At 36.9% G+C, this 19875-nt stretch overlaps 1 protein-coding gene across 3 annotated transcripts in view; it reads left to right on the top strand.

Moving 5' to 3' along the window:
- The window catches only part of PCCA (propionyl-CoA carboxylase subunit alpha), a 367760-nt gene that overhangs the window by 226326 nt on the left and 121559 nt on the right, over positions 1-19875 (top strand). For 2 of the 3 annotated variants that reach the window (XM_057532678.1, XM_007196809.3), the window contains exon 19: positions 8702-8804. In XM_057532678.1, coding sequence (XP_057388661.1) covers positions 8702-8804 — 103 coding nt within the window. Of the gene's footprint in view, positions 1-8701; positions 8805-10998; positions 11101-19875 lie in introns of all 3 variants that reach the window. The other variant, XM_057532677.1, reaches the window with a different exon arrangement.

The following is a 19875-nucleotide window of genomic DNA, read 5'->3' as shown; positions in this document are numbered from 1 at the left end:
CAAAAGAAAAAAAAATAGATAAATTGTATTTCATCAAAATTAAGAGCTTTTGTGTTTTAAAGGACAGCATCAAGTAAGTGAAAAGACAGCCTACAGAATGGAGGAAAATACTTGCAAATCATATATTTGATAAGAGATTTTTGTCTAGAATATATAAAGAATTCTTACAACTCAGTAATAAAAAAGACAGCCCAATTAAAAAATGGGCAAAGGAATGAATAGAAATTTTTCCAGCGAAGATATACAAATGGTCAACAAGCCCATGAAAAGATGCTCAGCATCACTAGTTATTAGGGAAATGCAAATCAAAATCAAAATGAGATACCACTTTCCATACACTAGGCTGACTATAATCAAAAAGACAATGACGAAGTGTTGCTGATGATGTGGAGAAATTGGGACACTTATACATTCCTGGTGGAAATTTATGAGTAAAATGATGCAAACCTGGAAGTAATTTGGCAGTTTCTCAAAATGTAAGACAGCATCACATGACCCAGCTCTTCCACTCTCAGCTGTATATACCCGAGGGAGATTAACCCATATGTCCACACAAATGTTGTATACAAATGTTCATAGTGGGCATTTTTCATAATAAGCAGGCAGTGGAAACAACCCTAACGTCCATGAAGTGATTGATAGATATATAATGTTAAATGAAATGTGGTGTATTTATAGAATGGAATATTATTCAGTAATAAAAATAAATGAGATACTTCATGCAACATGAGTGAAATTTGAAAAGACTATGCTAAATGAAATAAGACAGGCACAAGAGACTACAAATTTTATGATTCATTATATATGAAATGTCTAGAATAAGCAAAGTGTAGAAATAGAGTGTACATTAGTAGCTGCATAGGACTGCATAGGCCAGAGGGGGAAATGTGAAATGACCGCTAATGGGTCCAAAGTTTCCTTTTGGGGTTATGAAAATGTTTTAAAATTGGTTGTGGTGATGGATACACAACTCTGTGAATATACCAAAAACCAATGCATTGTACACTTCAGGTGAGTTAAATTTATGATGTGTGAATTTTATGTCACTAAAGCTGTTTACAGTTTTAAAAAATTATTATATATTTTATATTTAAGAATTTATTTTCCTGATGGTGTAATAGAAGTTCAAATTTTAGAAATTAAAATGAGACATCATTGTATCTTTCTTCTAGCATGATGGCGTTTTCTTTAAGAATATTTCTTCTGTAATTACAAAAGACATGGAACCTTAAATGCATAATACTAAATGAAAAGAAGCCAATCTGAAAAGGCTACGTTCCGTATGATTCTAGCTGTACAACATTCTGGAAAAGGCGAAACTGTGGAGACAGTAAAGATCAGTGGTTGTCAGGGATTTGGCGGGGGTGAGGATGGGAGGTTGAATAGGTAGAGCACGGGATTTTTTAGGGCAGGGAATCTATTCTGTATGATACTTTAATGGTAGATACATGTCCTTATACCTTTGTTCAGACCCTAGAATGTACAACACAAACAGTGATCCCTGTGGGCGTTAGTTAATAATAATAATGTATCAGCTTTGGTTCATCAGTTGTAACAGATGCACTGCACTAATGCAGGATGTTAATTAACAGGGATACTGTGTCAGGGGTGGGGTGAGTGAGGGTATGTTTAGGAAAATCTTTGTACTTCCTGCTGAAGTTTTCTGAAAACCTTAAACTGCTGTAAAAGATTAAAAATTAATTTTTTAATTAAAAATTCTCCTGAAGGTAAGATTTTTTTTTTTTTTTTTTTTTTAAAGATTTATTTATTGATTAATTGATTGATTGATTGATTGATTGATTGCTATGTTGGGTCTTCGTTTCCGTGCGAGGGCTTTCTCTAGTTGCGGCAAGCGGGGGCCACTCTTCATCGCGGTGCGCGGGCCTCTCACTATCGCGGCCTCTCTCATTGCGGAGCACAGGCTCCAGACGCGCAGGCTCAGTAATTGTGGCTCACGGGCCCAGTTGCTCCGCGGCATGTGGGATCTTCCCAGACCAGGGCTCGAACCCGTGTCCCCTGCATTGGCAGGCAGATTCTCAACCACTGCGCCACCAGGGAAGCCCCTGAAGGTAAGATTTTTTAAGAAAATTAATAAGCAAGCCACAGAGGGGGAGAACATATTAATAATACATAAATCTGACAAAGGCTTTCTATCTGAAGTAAAGAACTGCAAATCAGTAATAATAAGGCCAACATCCTAATACAAAATGGGCAAAAACTTGAATACAAGTGGCCAATAAGCGCTAACGTGTAGGTGTTCAACATTATTAGTCCTAAGGGAAATGCATATTAAACTATGAAGAGATGTGGTTTCTCAGCCCCCAGTCTGGCTAGAAGTAGAAAGACTAACACCAGCACATGGTGGCAAGGCTGTGGAGCAAACTCCATTGCTGATGGGAGTATAAGTATGTTTTAATACTTTGGAAAACAGTTTGGCAGTTTTTGTAAAAGTAAACATATGTTCACCGTAGAATTTCCACTCCTAGATTTTTTACCCACAAGAAATGAAAACGTAAGTCCTCAAAAAAGACTTGTACAAAGAATGTTTATAGCGGCTTTGTTCATAAGAGTCACAAACTGGAAACAACCCAAATGCCCATCAACAGAAGGGTGAACGCATTTTAGTATGCTTGTATTATACAGTAGAGTACTACTCCGCAATCGAAAAAGAATGAATGATTCAACTTGAATGAACCTCAGAAGAATTATAGTGGGTAAAAACCACACACGAGGGGCTTCCCTGGTGGCACAGTGGTTGAGAATCTGCCTGCCAATGAGGGGACACAGGTTCGAGCCCTGGTCTGGGAAGATCCCACATGCCGCAGAGCAACTGGGCCCCTGAGCCACAATTACTGAGCCTGCGCGTCTGGAGCCTGTGCTCCGCAACAAGAGAGGCCGTGATAGTGAGAGGCCCGCGCACCGCTATGAAGAGTGACCCCCGCTTGCCACAACTAGAGAAAGCCCTCGCACAGAAACGAAGACCCAACACAGCCATAAATTAAAAAAAAAAAAAAAACCACGCACGAGAATGCATATTTTTGAAGTTTGTTTATGTGACGCTATTGTTGAACTGTTGTGGGGAAGATAAATGATGGAACTTAAGGTTTTTGAATTTCACTGTATGTAAATTGTATATTAATGTTGAACAACAAGTTGTTGAAATAATAGAGGCGGACTTCAGATATTATTGCACCAAATTATGATAATGATGATAGTGTCTCTTATTTAGCCTTTATGTGCCAAGCACCAGTCTAACCATTTTATACCTTTTATTTCATTTAATCAACATGTGAATTAAGTATTCTTATTGTCTTTGTCTTACTGATAAGGAAACTGAGGCACAAGGAGTATAGTAACTTGTAAAGGTCATGTAGCGTTTGTGGTCAGTGATCAGTCAGTCAGACACGAGGGCCTGCAGGGGTGATGGTTAATCACCACCATCATTGCCTTTCTTCACTAGTTGTGCCCAAAGTTCAAATTGAGAACCATAAACCCTTATGGGTGGAAGAAGAAAATAGGCTTTGCATAATATTAAAATGTGTTTAAGATTATAAGTCATACTATCCATTTCTAGATTCAGGTGTCATTTGTGTAATGCTAAGACTCCAGACTTGTTAACGTTCCTTAACTCTTTCTAGCACTATTTTGTGATACACATTCTTCTACACAGTCTTCTACATTCTAATGTACACATTTTAAACTGCATACAGTCAGAAGTCTATTCCTCCACTATGACAAGTTCTAGCTTTGAAGAGGTTCTCTGAAAATGCTGCTTTTATCTTTCTTCTGCAGTGAACTTTAATGTTGGAGTGTTGTAAGTTCTCACATAATAAGGCTTAGATTTTTGTTTGGTTTGGCAGTAGACTTCTGTTTAAAATTCTTTTAATCTGTTCATTCCATGCTTTGTATATTCATTTTGATAGCTGATGGCTTTGTGAAGAATTTTATGTGAATTTATCACACTAATAAAACTCTTCCTCCATCCCAACTTGCTAAAAGTGGGTTTTTCAGCGAATTGTTGAATTTTTGTCTTCTTTGGGTTTTTTTTTTTTTTTTTCCTGGAGGAAATAAGACACAATTCATATGCTAGATCTAAAGTTTCATTAAAATTGCTTATGCCCTGTCTCAGGCATTTTAAGTGGGCCATCTGTCTAAACATCTCTCTCCTTTTTTTTCTGATCATTTCCTCGACTTATTCATGAGCCATGGGAGGGCTCCTTTGTAGTCTCCATGTAGCTGGTTCTGTCTACCCCCACTGAATACATCTATGTGCTTGCATAACATATCTTTTCACCGTGCTGGAAATTCTCTGAACTTGGTGCAGATGAATGGCCCACTTTTCTGAAGGCCTTTTTCTTCCTGCAAAGATTTGTATGCAGAAGCTGACCTCTGCAGCCGTGGAATGCAGCATATTATTCTTGATCATTTTACAGACCACCCACTGTGAAAGTTATGATGAAGGATTGCTTAATGATTCTTTGACCACTAACATTGTTTTAACTCAGTATTTCACTCCTAAATAGGTAATGGCACAACTGTAAACCAGCATTTCTGAGTGTCTGATACTACGGTTTTGAGATGCTTATAATCCTTGATAAGTAAAGATGCTGTTAGTTATGTTTACACAAAATCTGCTTTAACAAATGACATGCAATAGCAACATACTTGAGTTAGTATTCCTTGCACCTTTTTGAGTAAAGTATTCCAATAAGTTGAAATGTATTAGCATTAACAGTTGTGACAATCAGCTGACAGCTTTTTACCATAAAATGTAGAAAAATTTAGTTTAATTGAGCATATTCATTTTGGCTGACGATAATCAAAGTGGACAGGTCTGGGTAAGAGCTGTTATTTGATTTGCTTTGTGAGTAGCTGTTTATGTGAATTCCTTTTTACTGGTTTGTTTGTTTGTTTTTGAAGTAGTAGCTTAAATGGTATCAGCTTTCCAGTTAACTAATAAGTCACATAGATGAAATTTTTGATCAGATGTCAGCCTCTTTCACTAGACAGACAGACACTTCAGTAGAGGGGGCTCTTTTCTGTATATCATTACTACAGTGAGTTGAGTAAAGCTCCAAGACTCCCCCCCCCCCCCTTTCAGAGAGTTGTTCATAAAATCTTCTTTGAGACTGTTTTGGATTTAGTGAAGAAATATAATTCTTTTTTAAAATTTAAAATATAACTTTAGGTAATTATTATCATTATAGACATGTTTGTGCTGGTGGAGGTAATTTCATTGTTTCGAAGTAATTCTTGTTAATCTGGTTTCAATAATTTTGCAGAAATAGAGCACATATACTTTCAGGTTGATATGTATTATTATCTTTATAGTTATAGTTTATTTCTATTGTAGAGCTTATTGATATTTATATTGGGCATATATGCCCAACCCCATCCATTTTATTCAAAAACAAAACAAAACAAACTACTTTCAAACTTATGTAAAGCCAGAAGGAATCTTAGCAAACTTTGTTTGTAGAAGAGTGAACTCATATAAAGAGATTCCACAGTTTGTCCCTCTTTTCTTGGTGTCTCAAGGTCTTGCTTTCACAGAGAAGCCTCTTTCTATATGGTTAGAAAAGTGCTGCTTCAGGAGTCGTATGCTCAGAAGCAGCAGCAGCTTTCCCCTGTTACCTCACCAACTCTGCTCTGATCCTTAATTTACAGGTGTGGAAATTTTGGTTCAAAAGGATTGAATGAGCTCCTGGTACAATGCTAGTAAGAGAACGGGCTGAGATTAGACCTAAGCATTTCAACTCAGAAGAGCCTATGCTCTCTCTACAGGTCCTCTTGGGGCAGGTTCTAAAACATATGAAACAGATGTGGATCAAAATAAAACAGTGGAAAAATAAATAGTAGTTAGGTTCCAAAGAGTGGCGACTACATCTCGCCACCATCTGTAAGATTGCTTTCTGTGGGAAAATGTGTTCTGCTTTCGAACAGGATGTCAGGATCAACAACTTCCCAAGAAGCCTCTTGGGAAGTTGGGCTCCACATTTACTTGAAAGACTTACTGGGCCACTGAATTGTGAAAAGTATTAAGCGTATACTAGAGGTTAAGTAGAAAGGAGATCACTGAAGTTTGTACTATAATTAGGTGAGGAAGATAAATATTCTTTTTGAAAAATCTGTTAGTTTGAGAAGCAGAGAGAAGGAATTTAAAGTTTCCTTAATGGGATTTCAGTTATGGGGGAAAACAAGAGTATAGGCCTAGAGTTGGGACTAATCATCATAATAAAAATGAACACTTATATGCATTATTTAATTTTATCCTCAATACATCACTATGATGCAGACGCTATTATATCTTAATGTTATACATAAGGAAACAGACTTTTGCTCAAGATCAGAGCTGATTAATGACAGAGCTGGGTTTTCTACCAACTTGGGCAAGTCACTCGCGCCTGAGTTTGTAACCACTGTGCTTGGTTCTCCCGCTCATGTCAGCTTGGCTCAGTTTGGTTTGTGAAGGAATTTCAGGCCTTGGCCCAACTAGATATACAAGTCAGAGAATAATCAGAAATAAAATTAAATGCAGAGAGTGGGGACTTATTCTTTAAGAAACTTGAATGATAGGTTGATTAATTAAGGTTTAACCTGATGTAAAATAGAAAACCATGGAACAGTCTTGAGCAGGAGAGTGATCTAATTATCGAGGGTGGCAGAGTCCAGAAAGCCAGGCTGCACAGTAATCTAGCTGTGAGGTGGTTTCTGTCGTCGCAGTACTCCTGAGAGGATGGGGTGTTGAGCTCATTTGAAGTTGAACCAGGTGAGCGTAGTGAGGTCATGCACACTGTCCCAGGCCGCCCGGGGGAGCCTGGGAGCTCGAGGCTCACGCCGTGTCCCTGGGGAGACACGGCGTCTCCTGGGAGGGGCTTGGCCCCGAGTGGATGCTCCACTGCTTCTTTCCCACTTTCCCCCTCAGCCCTTTCTCCCCAGCCTGTGCTGAGGCTTGGGGATATAAAATAAGGCATGATCTTGGGCTTTTAGGAGCCCACAGGCCAATGGGGGAGACAAACATGAACAAACAGATGCCCTGTGGACAAGATGCCAACAGAGGCCACGCTGGATCGCAGAGTCACCCCCCTCCTTTCCCTCCTCTCCGCCCCATGTGCCTTCTCTCTCTCTCTCCCCACTCCTCCTCTCCCTCCTCTCTCCTCCCCTGTTGTTCTTTCAAGCTCTCATGCGTGAAGCTCTGTCCTCTGAAACGATCCTCTTCAGATTGCCAAAAAAGAATCTTCCAGGCCTACAGTGTGCATTAGTCTTCATTTGTTTATGCATTTTTTTCAACTTTAATTTTTATCGGTGTAGTATTAAAAACATTTTCTTCATCTTCAGAAAATAATTCAGTAAGTAGTGTGCTGAATACAAATATTCACCTAAATTTATTAATCATCTTCCGTTAGACATCGTGACTCTATAGAGGTTATTTGATTCTAATCATAATTTTTTTTTTGACTATGACTTTTTTTTATTGACTACACAGAGACTCCTTTGAAATTCATTAAAACGTAGCCTGCAGCATTTTTTTAGAACTAAGAATTAAGCCAGAGTCTTGATACTACATGTTTAGTGCTTAGTCAATATTACTTCACAACTATAAATAATGTAAATATGCCATACTTAAATTAGGTTAATTCAGAAATCATTAAAATTTTGTTACTTTAAAAACTTGGGGGCTTCCCCGGTGGTGCAGTGGTTGAGAATCTGCCTGCCAATGCAGGGGACACGGGTTCGAGCTCTGGTCTGGGAAGATCCCACATGCCGCGGAGCAACTGGGCCCGTGAGCCACAACTACTGAGCCTGTGCGTCTGGAGCCTGTGCTCCGCAGCAAGAGAGGCTGCGACAGTGAGAGGCCCGCGCACCACGATGAAGAGTGGCCCCCACTCGCCGCAACTGGAGAAAGCCCTCGCACAGAAACGAAGACCCAACACAGCCACAAAAAAAAAAAAAAAAAAAATTGGGAGAAACATTTGTATTCCAAAAATGTTTTTTGTCTCTGGCTGCTTGTCCCCATTTCTCTGGAGCACGTAATATTGATCATTCACAAGAAAAGACCTGTGTGTTAAGACTAGCATCACTGATGTTGTTTTCTCACCCAGACAAACAAACAAACAAGAAACTGAAACAAAACAGTTGGGCACAAGGAAACTTTTGGAGGTGATGGATATATTTATTACCTTGATTGTGGTGATGGTAACATGAGTGAATAAATATGTCCAAATGCATCAAATTGTATACATGTGCAGTTTTTTGCATACGAATTATAACTCAACCTGGAAGAAAAGAAAAGATTAGCATTGTAAGGTTTTAAAAACAGTCTTGAACAATGACCAAATATTGAAAAGAAATGAACATTGCTTAAAGAAGGTTAATTTTTGAAGGACTGTCAAAATTAAGCAGCTCTAATTCATAGACGAGGTGATGGTACCACAATTATTTCAGAATGACTGCTGTTGTCTTTGGAGTGTCGCTGTGTGTGTGTGTGTGTGTGTGTGTGTGTGTGTGTGCTTTTTTGTTTTTAATCTCTCTAGTTTCCATCTTAAAGCTTTTTTCCAAGGATAGAACCTTGTGAAATAAAATGTTCTGAAATGCAGGGTTTGGCGGTTTTACTCTGTACACTTAATGTCAAAGGAAAATCAGTTTACTGAGAGAGAATAATATAAAATTATTAACTCTTTTTCTTTTCTTTCTACTTCAGAGTTCCTATTGTAAAACCACAAGTGGCCAACTGGGAGCTCTCAATAAAACTGCATGATGAAGTTTATAATGTCGTAGCATCCAACAGTGGGCCAACATTCTCTGTGAGTTTTATCTTTTTTATTTTTGATAATCTTGAAATTACCTGTGAATATTTAAAACAATTTTTAACACGTTCCATGAGTCTCATCTTTTGAATCTGCGACATAGCTATGTATCTGTTTCATCTTCTTTAGGAAGCTGAATGTAAATGGAAATTTTTGTCTCTTATGTTAAAGAGGAAATGTATTCCCAGACTTAGCCACATTCTAAACCCACTTCCTGACACCTGATTTTTCTTTTGTTATTGAGAATAATACTTTTGCCTTTGTTATAGAGAAGAGCGTCTTTAATGATAATTCCAAATGTATGATAGCTGTGTTTCTTTTAAAACAAGTAATCTGAAGCCTCATATAACATTTTCTTGAGATTTCATGTTGTGAGACATTCTTTAGGCTAAATTTACCTGACAGTGACATTCCTTTTGTTTAGAAGAACTTAAACCCCTTGGATAGTATCCATGACAGAACTGCTTTAGTTTAAGATTGATCTTCTGTGGTATGAATGACATGTTTAAATTCTGTGGCTTAAGATTGCCAGAAAAATACCATGAAGAGTTACTGTTATTTATTTATTCGTTCATTCATTCATTCATGCATGCATGCATGCCAGCCACACGGCTTGTGGGATATTAGTTCCCCGCAGGGACCGAACCCGGGCCCCAGCAGTGAAAGTGCCGAGTCCTAACCACTGGACCGCCAGGGAATTCCCAAGAGTTACTATTATAACTTGGGTCCTTTTTTACTTTCAGCATGAACCCACAGAAGCTGCTATATAGTTATATAGTTAGTATAATGAATATTATATGTTCATTATATATAGTATATAAGTTAGTATAATGAATATTAATCTACATTTCTCCTCTCATGGCTAAGTTGCACTGAGATGTCATTTTATTGGGGGGAAAATGACTTTTCATCAAAAGATTTAAACAGGATATGAAAATCAAAATAATATAATTTCATTGAAACAACACCCAGAGAGGCTTGAAGTATACGGCAGATTCTTGATCCCAGGTAGAAAATACTGCATCAAGAATTAATGAGAATTCATTTATTCAGCACCTACTTATTACATACCTAATGTGTGCTAGCTAAGTATGAGGCTGTTACACTGGAGAAGGTGACATTCTATGTGGTCGTCAGAGTCACAAGTAAATGAGATTAATTCCTGAATTAAGGGTGGTCTCCTTGGTTGTCTTTAAATTTTGTGATTCATTCTGTATGCCAAAATTGCTAAAGCATTTGTTACTAAAAGATATTTCCCACAACTGTCTTAAAACGAAAACTATGATAAACAGTGGTCTTATGATATAGTTTGTATGAATTTATGTGATTCTTTATGTTCCTCCTTTCTATCTGATAATTTTAAAAAATAGCTTTCTAAGTGGACACTTAACTGTACATCAGGTTGAGTAACAAATTACATGTATTGAATAGTAAAAAATATTATAGTGTAGCGTTTTCCTCAGGGAAGGTTAACTCTACAAAAATGTAGACTTTAGCATAATTTTCAGTTCTGTACTGAGTCACCACTGAAGTGTTATTCTTAATCTGATACTCTGATACAATGTTTCTCTAAGCAGTGCCTTGCCTTAATAAGAAAACTGCCCAGATTACTTCTTAGAGCTGTTATTTTGTTGTGCTTGTTTCAGATTCCGTGTTGGAAAGCTAGTAGAGACCATTGGCTTGACAGCTCAAATGGTGTCTTTTGAATTTTTCCTGTAGAATTACCCCCTGTTTTACTTTTCAGCTCATGAAGAAAGTAGGTTTATTTAAAAAACACATCAAAATTAATGCATTAAGAATTTCCCTGGAAAATATCCACCTTGATATATAGTATCAAAAACTACTTCCTGTATGTATTGGCTTAGCTACTATCAGAAGCATCAAACCTAATAAAAATGGAGTATTACTGATAGTATATCGCTTTTTCCTAACTGTATTTGGACTGAGCTTCATTTGACATCAGTATTATGAAAGGAGACAAGCTGAATAGTGTCACCCTCTGCCACATCAACAGAAAATTAATCAGCCTGGAGGTGACAGTCCAGGTTAATGACCCAAGAGGTAGTACGTATTTGTTTACCTCACAGTAATGTGTTCATGTTTTCTAAAGTTCTTTTATTAAAAATATTTTAAAAATTATAAGGTATTTCAAATGAGGAAAATGTAGCAAATGTACAAATCTGCTATATAGGTCTCCTATTACAACAGAAAAACACCCCTGGATACAGCTAAATCTCTTCTTTACATCATCCCATCTGCCTCTTCCTCCCCAGCGGTGACAGCTGTCCTGAAGGTATCATGTGTCTTTCTTGTACATGTTGTTACACTCCAGTGTGCCATAATAATAGTGAAAAAGAAAATTGTGAAAAATATATATACTTAATGATACCATTTATGTAAGGTTTAAAAATACACAAAGCAGAAACAGTTCAATTTACAGTAGCACCAAAAAGAATAAGATTACTTAGGAATAAACTGAAGACGTAGAGGACAAAGGCTTGTACACTGGAAACAACAAAATGTTGCTGAAAGAAATTAAAGAGGACACAAATAAATGGAAAGCCATCTCATGTTCATGGATTGGAAGACTTAATGTTGCTATAATGTTAATATTATCCAAAGCGATCTACAGATTCAGTGTCATCCCTATCAAAATCCCAACTGATTTTTTGCAGAAATAGAAGAAAAATCCAGAAATTCATATGGAATCTCAAGGGACCCCAAATAGTTAGAACAATTTTGAAAAAGAAGGACAAAGGTGGAGAGCTCACACTTCCTGATTTCAAAATGTATTACAAAACTGCAGTAATCAAAACTGTGGTACACTAGTAAGACAGACACATAGACCAATAGAATAGAATTGAGAACCAGAAATAAACCTTTGGATATATAATCAAGTGATTTTTTAAAAATAAATTCATTTATTTACTTATTTATTATTTTTGGCTGCATTGGGTTTTTGTTGCTGTGCGCGGGCTTTTCTCTAGTTGCGGCGAGCGGGGGCTACTCTTTGTTGCAGTGTGAGGGCTTCTCATTGTGGTGGCTTCTTTTGTTGTGGGGCACCAGCTCTAGAGCGCAGGCTCAGTAGTTGTGGCGCACAGGCTTAGTTGCTCTGCGGAATGTGGGATCTTCCCAGACCAGGGCTCGAACCCTTGTCCCCTGCATTGGCAGGCAGATTCTTAACCACTGTGCCACCAGGGAAGTCCCTATAATCAAGTGATTTTTGACAGGAGTGCCAAGACCATTCCATAAAGAAAGGACAGTCTTTTCAACAAATGGTACTGGGAAAAGTGGATATCCACATGCAAAAGAATGAAGTTGGACCCTTACCTTAACACCTCATGCAAAATTAACTCAAAATGTATTAAAGACCTAAATGTAAAAGCTAAAGCTGTAAAACTCTTAGAAGAAAATAGGGAAAAAGCCTCATGATGTTGGATTTGATGATAATTTCTTGGGTATGACATCAAAAGCATAGGCAGCAAAAGAAAAATAGATAAGTTAGACTACATCAAAATTTAAAACTTTTGTGCATCAAAGTCAACAAGTGAAAAGGCAGTCCGTGGAATGGGAGAAGATATTTGCATATATGTGATATATTTCCATATTATTCAGAATATAGAAAGAACTCAACAGCTGAAGAAACAACCTGATATAAAAATGGGCAACGGACTTGAATAGACATTTCTCCAAAGAAGATATACACATGACCAACAAGCACATGAAAAGATGCTCAACATTGCTAATCATTAAGGAAACACAAATCAAAACTATAATTGGAGATAACTCACAGCAGTTAGGATGGCCACCATTAAAAAAAGAAGGGGGGAAAAAAAAAAAACTCCAGAAAATAATAAGTGCTGGTGAAGAGGAGAGAAACTGGAACCCTTGTGCACTCTTGGTGCAGCTACTGTGGAAGACAGTATTGTGATTCTTCAAAAAAATTAAAAATAGAACTATCATATGATCCAGCAATTCCACTGCTAGGTGTTTATCCAAAAACTTGAAAGCAGGGTCTTGAAGAGATATTTGCACACTCATGTTTAGCAGCCTTATTCACAATAGCCAAGAGGTGGAAGCAACCCAAGGGTCCAGTGACAAGTGAATGGGTAAATAAAATATGTTATATCATAAAATGAAATGTTATTTAGCCTTTAAAAGGAAGAAAATTCTGACACCTTTTGTCAGAATTCATTATAAATTTGATACAAGCCAATGCAAATTAGTATTTTAGTGAAAAAAATTTTAAAGTAGGGAGGATGAAAATTTGGGGAAATAAAGAAAGCAGTGAAGAAGTAGTAGAAGATAAAGTATTTTATGTGTTTTAGGTTTTTATTCTAACTCTGAATACAAGTGTCAGAATGAATAGAAGAATTAAGAAGTATACGACCTGGTAAATACAAAGTTGAAATATTGTTTAGCTTATTAAAATGATAAACTCATAAATGTAAAAAACAAATTGATTTTTTATCTATAATATTTTCATGGTTCCCGTCTGGATTCCCAAGATGTTTTCCACTTCTCTTTTATTCTGCATAACACAAAACTGCTCAAAATAGTTCAGGATAAAAGAAAAGATTAATGTGTTTATCTTAAAGATGATGGACTAAATTCATATTGAAGACAATTCACTTTGAAGAAAAATGTCAGAGTACTCTTGATGTGAAGAAAATTAGCTTAGGAATTTGGCCTTCCCAAGGATGAAAAAATGAGCACTGTACATGCACTGAAAAAAGTTTTTTGTCCAATATTTCATGTTAACTACTAATAAACTAGGAAAAAGTTATATATGATCCTAGATATTGAATTAGATATTCTTTGTTACAGTGATCCACTGATAGACATTTTTCTACGGACCTTGTAAACTGCTTCTTAAGAATAATCAGAATCTTTAGATTGTTGAATTTTGGCATATCAATGTAATTTTTGTGCTAATGGTTATAAAGAAAAATCTAAATGATCTAAAATAACATTTAGTATTAAGGTCAAGGAAAATAATACTTTGGTTTTTTAAAAACTCTTTCAGTTTATTTTCCTAAATGTGTGTTGTTTTTTTTTTTTTGCTTCTTATAATAAAGGTCAAAAGCTAACTTTTTGATAGGCATAAAACTTCGCTACCATTTTAAATTACAGTCACAATCCTTTCATGCTTTCAATTTCAAGTACGTTTTGTATTGATAAAATTTATATTAGAAGTTAAATGGCGGGACTTCTGTGGTGGTGCAGTGGTTAAGAATCTACCTGCCAATGCAGGGGACACGGGTTCAATCCCTGGCCCTGGAAGATCCCACATGCTGCGGAGCAACTAAGCCCGTGCGCCACAACTAATGAGCCTGCACTCTAGAGCCCGCAAGCCACAGCTACTGAGCCCGTGTGCCACAACTACTGAAGCCCGCACACCTAGAGCCCATGCTCCGCAACAAGAGAAGACACCGCAATGAGAAGCCCGCACACCGCAATGAAGAGTAGCCCCTGCTCGCAGCAACTAGAGAGAAAGCCTGTGCGCAGCAACGAAGATCCAATGCAGCCAAAAATAAATTAAAAAAAAAAAAAGTTAAATGGCAAAGATTCACTTCTGGGACAGCAGCAAACCAATTATAATTGCTGAATATTATTAAAAAAATCTCTGCAGGTTATATGTTGTTGTATGTCGAAAATTCTATGAAACCCATTAAGAAACTACTACAAATAGTAAACAAATTTAGCAAGGGTACAGGATACAAAATATATAAAAATCAAGTGTATTTCTGTGCACTTTCAATGAACCATCCAAAAATAAAATTATGAAAACCATTTCATTAACAAGAGCATCAAAAGAATAAAATGCTTAGGAGTAAATTTAACAAAAGAAATACAAAACCTATACTGTGAAAACTACAAACTATTGAACAAAATTAAGATCCAAATAAATAAAGATCATTTCATATTCATGAATTAAATGACTAAATATTAAGATGGCAGTACTTCCCAAATTGGTCTACAGATTCAGTGTAATTCCTATCAGAATCCAAGCTTTTTTTTTGTCAGAAATTGACAAGGTGATACTATTAACATTCAAATAGAAATGTAAGGAATCCAGAATAGCCAAAATAATCTTGAAAGAAAGAACAAAGTTGGAGAACTTAGTTCCCCCTTTCAAAACTTATTACAAAATTGTCTTGAAATCAAGACAGTGTAGTATTTGCATAAAGAAACATACAGATCAGTAGAATAAAAATGAGAATCCAGAAGCAAATCCATAAATGTATGGTCAAGTGATTTTTGACGAAGGTGCCAAAATAATTCAGTGGGGAAAGAATAATCTTTTCAACAAATGGTGCTGGAACAATTGGGTATCCATATGTAGAAGAATGAAGTTGGGTCCCTACCTCGTAGTGAGTTAATATAAAAAAATTAACCCAAGGGACTTCCCTGGTGGTCCAGTGGTAAGGAATCCGCCTTCCAATGCAGAAGATGCGGGTTCAACCCCTGGTTGGGGAACTAGGATCCCACATGCTGCGGGGCACAGCTGAACCCGCACGCCATAACTATTGAGCTCGCGCACCTCAACGAGAGAGCCCGCATGCCACAAATAGAGAGAAGCCCACGTGCCGCAACGAAAGATCCCGCATGCTTCAATGAAGATCCTGCGTGGTGCAACTAAGACCCAACACAGCCAAAAAAAAAACATAATAATTAACCCCAATGGATAAATGATGTAAATGGAGCAAGAAAACTCTTAGAAGAAAACATAGGGGTACATCTTCATGACCTTGCATGTGGCATTGATTTCTTATTTGACACCAAAAGCATAAGCAATAAAAGAAAAAAATAGATAAATTGATCTTTGTCAAAATGTAAAACTTTGCTTCAAAGGATACTAACAAGAAATTGAAAAGACAAACCACAGAATGGGAAAAAATATTTGCAAATCATATATCAAGTGAAGCACTTGTATTTAAAGTACTTAAAGAACACTTAAAACTTAATAATAAAGACAACCCAATATAAAAATGGGCAAAGAACCTAAACAGACATTTCTGAAAGAAAATATCCAGTTGCCAATAAGCAAATGCACAGGTGTTCAAAATCATTAGTCATCAGGGAAATGCAAATCAAAACCACAATGAGATATCACCTCACACCCACTAGAATGGCTATAATAAGAAAGTCAGATAATAACAAATACTGATGAAGATGTAGAGAAATTGGAGCCCTCATACACTGTTGGAGGGAGTGTAAAATGGTGCCACCACTTTGGAAAACAATCTCGCATTTCCTCAAAAGGTTAAACACCTGGGTTATCCAGAACCTTGACTCAGTTCTATCATGAGTATTTTATCATGAATATTTAAGTAAGTATTTTTAGACTTACTTATATCCTTGTTACTGTGGTGGATGTATTTTACCTTTTAAATAATATTTCAAATAATAATTTTTCCAAATAATAGTTATCGGGCTAGATGCCAGCAACTAAAAGACAAATTAAATAGGAGTATATGTTTGTTTACCCTTTCTGAAAATAATTTGATAACATTGATATTCTCCAGTCTACTAATTCTACATCTAGAAATCCATCCCAAGGAAGCAGTGAAAATTTTCTAATTTGAACATGGTATTGCGTTTGGGGGGAAAAAGATGAATTAATGGCAGTTTCCCTTAGAGATATCCACGTAAACAGTCTCTACTTATGATGGTAAAGGAGAGTTGAAAGTGATTAAAATACAGAGATAAATGCTTTAATGGAGGTGCCTTCAACTAATTAAATCCGTGAGAAAGAGAGAGCTAAGGACTCAACTGCCTGGGGGAAAGGAAAGATGTAGGGGGAGATGAGGAAGTTCTAGATGGCAGAGATGACTAATGAATAACCATTTAGAACATGATTTATACATAAGCCAGGACTTGCCTCTAAATCAGTATAAGAAGGTGAGGAAAAACATTGGGACGTGGTGGCATGGGAGAGCAAAGCTTGTCGAAAAATCAGACATCTTTTATAGATAATTTTAGTTTTTTATTATGGGAGCATTTACTTTCTTTATTGTTATTTATTTTCCAGAAATAGTAGAGTGAGAAAAGGATTTCCCTGTCTTGTGGTTGTATTATTGTTTTTGATTCTTATTTTAGCCTATTCAAAGGTATTTTCATGAGACAACTGATTACTCTGGTCTATTCTATTGAGTATGTTCCTTGTCTCAAGCTCTGTGGTAAGCACTTTACATTTGTTGTTCTAAATGAGATAGTGGTAAGCCACAAGGTAGATGTTATTAGCCTTAGTTTACAGAAGAGTTGGAAACTGAGGTTCAGAAATACTAAGTAAGGTAGCTGAAGTCACACAGCTTGGGAGTGTAGAATCTAAGATTAAACACAGGTCAGTATGATTCCAAGGCCTGTGAACTAGTACCTCTCTGTATCTAACTTTACAAAGTAGTTTTGCTAGAGAAAATTCTGAGAAGTAGTAGCACTGACATGGAAAATTAGCTCTGTCAGACTGTGGATAAATCTTTGTTAATATAAGGAATAATACACTTACTTCTAGCCAGAACAGTTTTGTCACATGATAAGCGGAATTTTCTTTGTGATTGCTGAACATTGAGGCTCAAGTCATACCATTTAAAGGAAGCATAGAAGGCATTGCAAGGACATGAATAAATCACACAGTATTACACCCACAATGTACAGTTTTACAAAGTATACAATTAGAGATACTGGTTAAGAGTAACTGTCAGAAAGCATTTTTAGTATCTTATTACCTCTTGTAGATGTTAACGTATTTTTCAAATTATGTTAAAATTCAAAATATTGATTTTTTAGTGGTGATTTTACAGTCTTGTCCAAGTAATTTTTTAGAGCCATACAAGGTTTGAAATAGGTAAGATTTTTTGCATCTAAAAGATTTTGTTTGTGCTTTCATTTTTTTAATAATGTTCATTTTGGTTGATGTAAAATTGTCTCAACTTTAGATGCTTGTGGTGGAGGGAGGGAAATGTTTTGTAGTAGTCATATTATTGAAATTACCAACCTTTATTTTTCTTCTCAAAGAAAGAATATGGTGATGAACATAAGAATAAAAAATAATAATTACATATGGATGCATAATAAGAAATAATTATATACGCATTGTTTGAGGTTTTTCTTTCTCTAATATAGCCAACCCTTTCCCATTTGTTCTACCACCATGCATTTTGTTCTAGATTTCTTAACTAAGAAAACATTCCACCAGAGTTTGTTTTGATATTTAGAGAACATTTTGAAATTGTGGTTTTAAGTAGAGCTATTTAAGTATTTTTATGTAACATTTTCATAAAGATGAAGAATTAAATGAACTTAGCGTATACCAATAAATAATCTTGTGCACAAATTAACATTTTCTTTATGTTTTCAAATATTAATGAAAAGAACCTTAAATGTATCTTCAGTAGAGTTTATACCTGCATTGTACGTCATAATCTGTTTCTTTCATCCCATTTGTAGAGAGTAATGCTAAATCATGCAGTTACTGGAATTTGTATAGGGACATGGTAAGTAAGAATCATGGTTGTTCTTTTAAAGAAATAATTTTCAAATACCCTTCTTAGGGAAAAAACATTATTATATCTCTCCTTTTGCCTCTATGGTCAATTTTTAGAATAGACTCTTATTCTTGAACATAAAAAGGACAATAGCAAACAAAGTCAGATAATTATTACATTTATAGCTATGGTAGACTTTTTTTTTTCTTTTTAAGATATATTTTCCCTTAACTTTTTTTTAAAAATTAATTAATTAATTAATTAGTTTATTTTTTGGCTGTGTTGGGTCTTCGTTTCTGTGCGAGGGCCTTCTCCAGTTGCGGCGAGCGGGGGCCACTCCTCATCGCGGTGCGTGGGCCTCTCACTGTCGCGGCCTCTCTTGTTGTGGAGCACAGGCTCCAGATGCGCAGGCTCAGCAGTTGTGGCTCATGGGCCCAGTTGCTCTGCAGCATGTGGGATCCTCCCAGACCAGGGCTTGAACCCGTGTCCCCTGCATTGGCAGGCAGACTCTCAACCACTGCGCCACCAGGGAAGCCCTATGGTAGACTTTTTAATAAAAATTTATCTATGGCTTAAGTGTACAGTAGGCAAACAGAAAAAGAAAAGAACATTTTTGTAGTAGCATTTTAAAATGAATACCAGAGTGGGGAATTCCCTGACGGTCCAGTGGTTAGGACTCCGCACTTCCACTGCAGGAGACAAGGGTTCAATCCTTGGTTGGGGAACCAATATCCCGCATGCCACACAGAGCGGCAAAAATAATAATAATAAAATGAATACCATAGTACTGTTACAGGCTTATAATAAAAGACTATAATCCTGTTTAGAAAATTTACTTATAGTACATGATAAATGATAGAAAATTGAAGCAAGTTTTCAAAGTTATGCAATATTTTATATTTAAAACATTTATTTCATTTTTTTTTCTTGTGATAGTAATTCAGTGTTATGATCATGTAAACTTCTTCTCTTATTAGGTAATTTTTTCACTTGGACCTTTTTCCCCCCAGTTTTTAATTTTATTTATTTATTTATTTATTTATGGCTGTGTTGGGTCTTCATTTCTGTGTGAGGGCTTTCTCTAGTTGTGGCAAGTGGGGGCCACTCTTCATCGCGGTGCGCAGGCCTCTCATTATTGTGGCCTCTCTTGTTGCGGAGCACAGGCTCCAGACGTGCAGGCTCAGTAATTGTGGCTCACGGGCCCAGTTGCTCCGTGGCATGTGGGATCTTCCCAGACCAGGGCACGAACCCGTGTCCCCTGCATTGGCAGGCAGACTCTCAACCACTGTGCCACCAGGGAAGCCCCCCCCCCCAGACCAGGGCACGAACCCGTGTCCCCTGCATTGGCAGGCAGACTCTCAACCACTGTGCCACCAGGGAAGCCCCCCCCCCCCAGTTTTTTTTTTTTTTTTTTTAAAGGATTTTCTTATTTATTTATTTATTTATTTATTTTTGGCTGTGTTGGGTCTTCGGTTCGTGCGAGGGCTTTCTCCAGTTGCGGCAAGCGGGGGCCACTCTTCATCGCGGTGCGGGGACTGCCCTTCATCGCGGTGCGCGGGCCTTTCTCTCGCGGCCCCTCC

Source organism: Balaenoptera acutorostrata, chromosome 18 (assembly GCF_949987535.1).
Source record: "Balaenoptera acutorostrata chromosome 18, mBalAcu1.1, whole genome shotgun sequence".
Classification (NCBI taxonomy): domain Eukaryota; kingdom Metazoa; phylum Chordata; class Mammalia; order Artiodactyla; family Balaenopteridae; genus Balaenoptera; species Balaenoptera acutorostrata.
The sequence above is the reverse complement of the archived record's forward strand: the minus strand, read 5'-3'. Positions and strand labels throughout refer to the sequence as shown.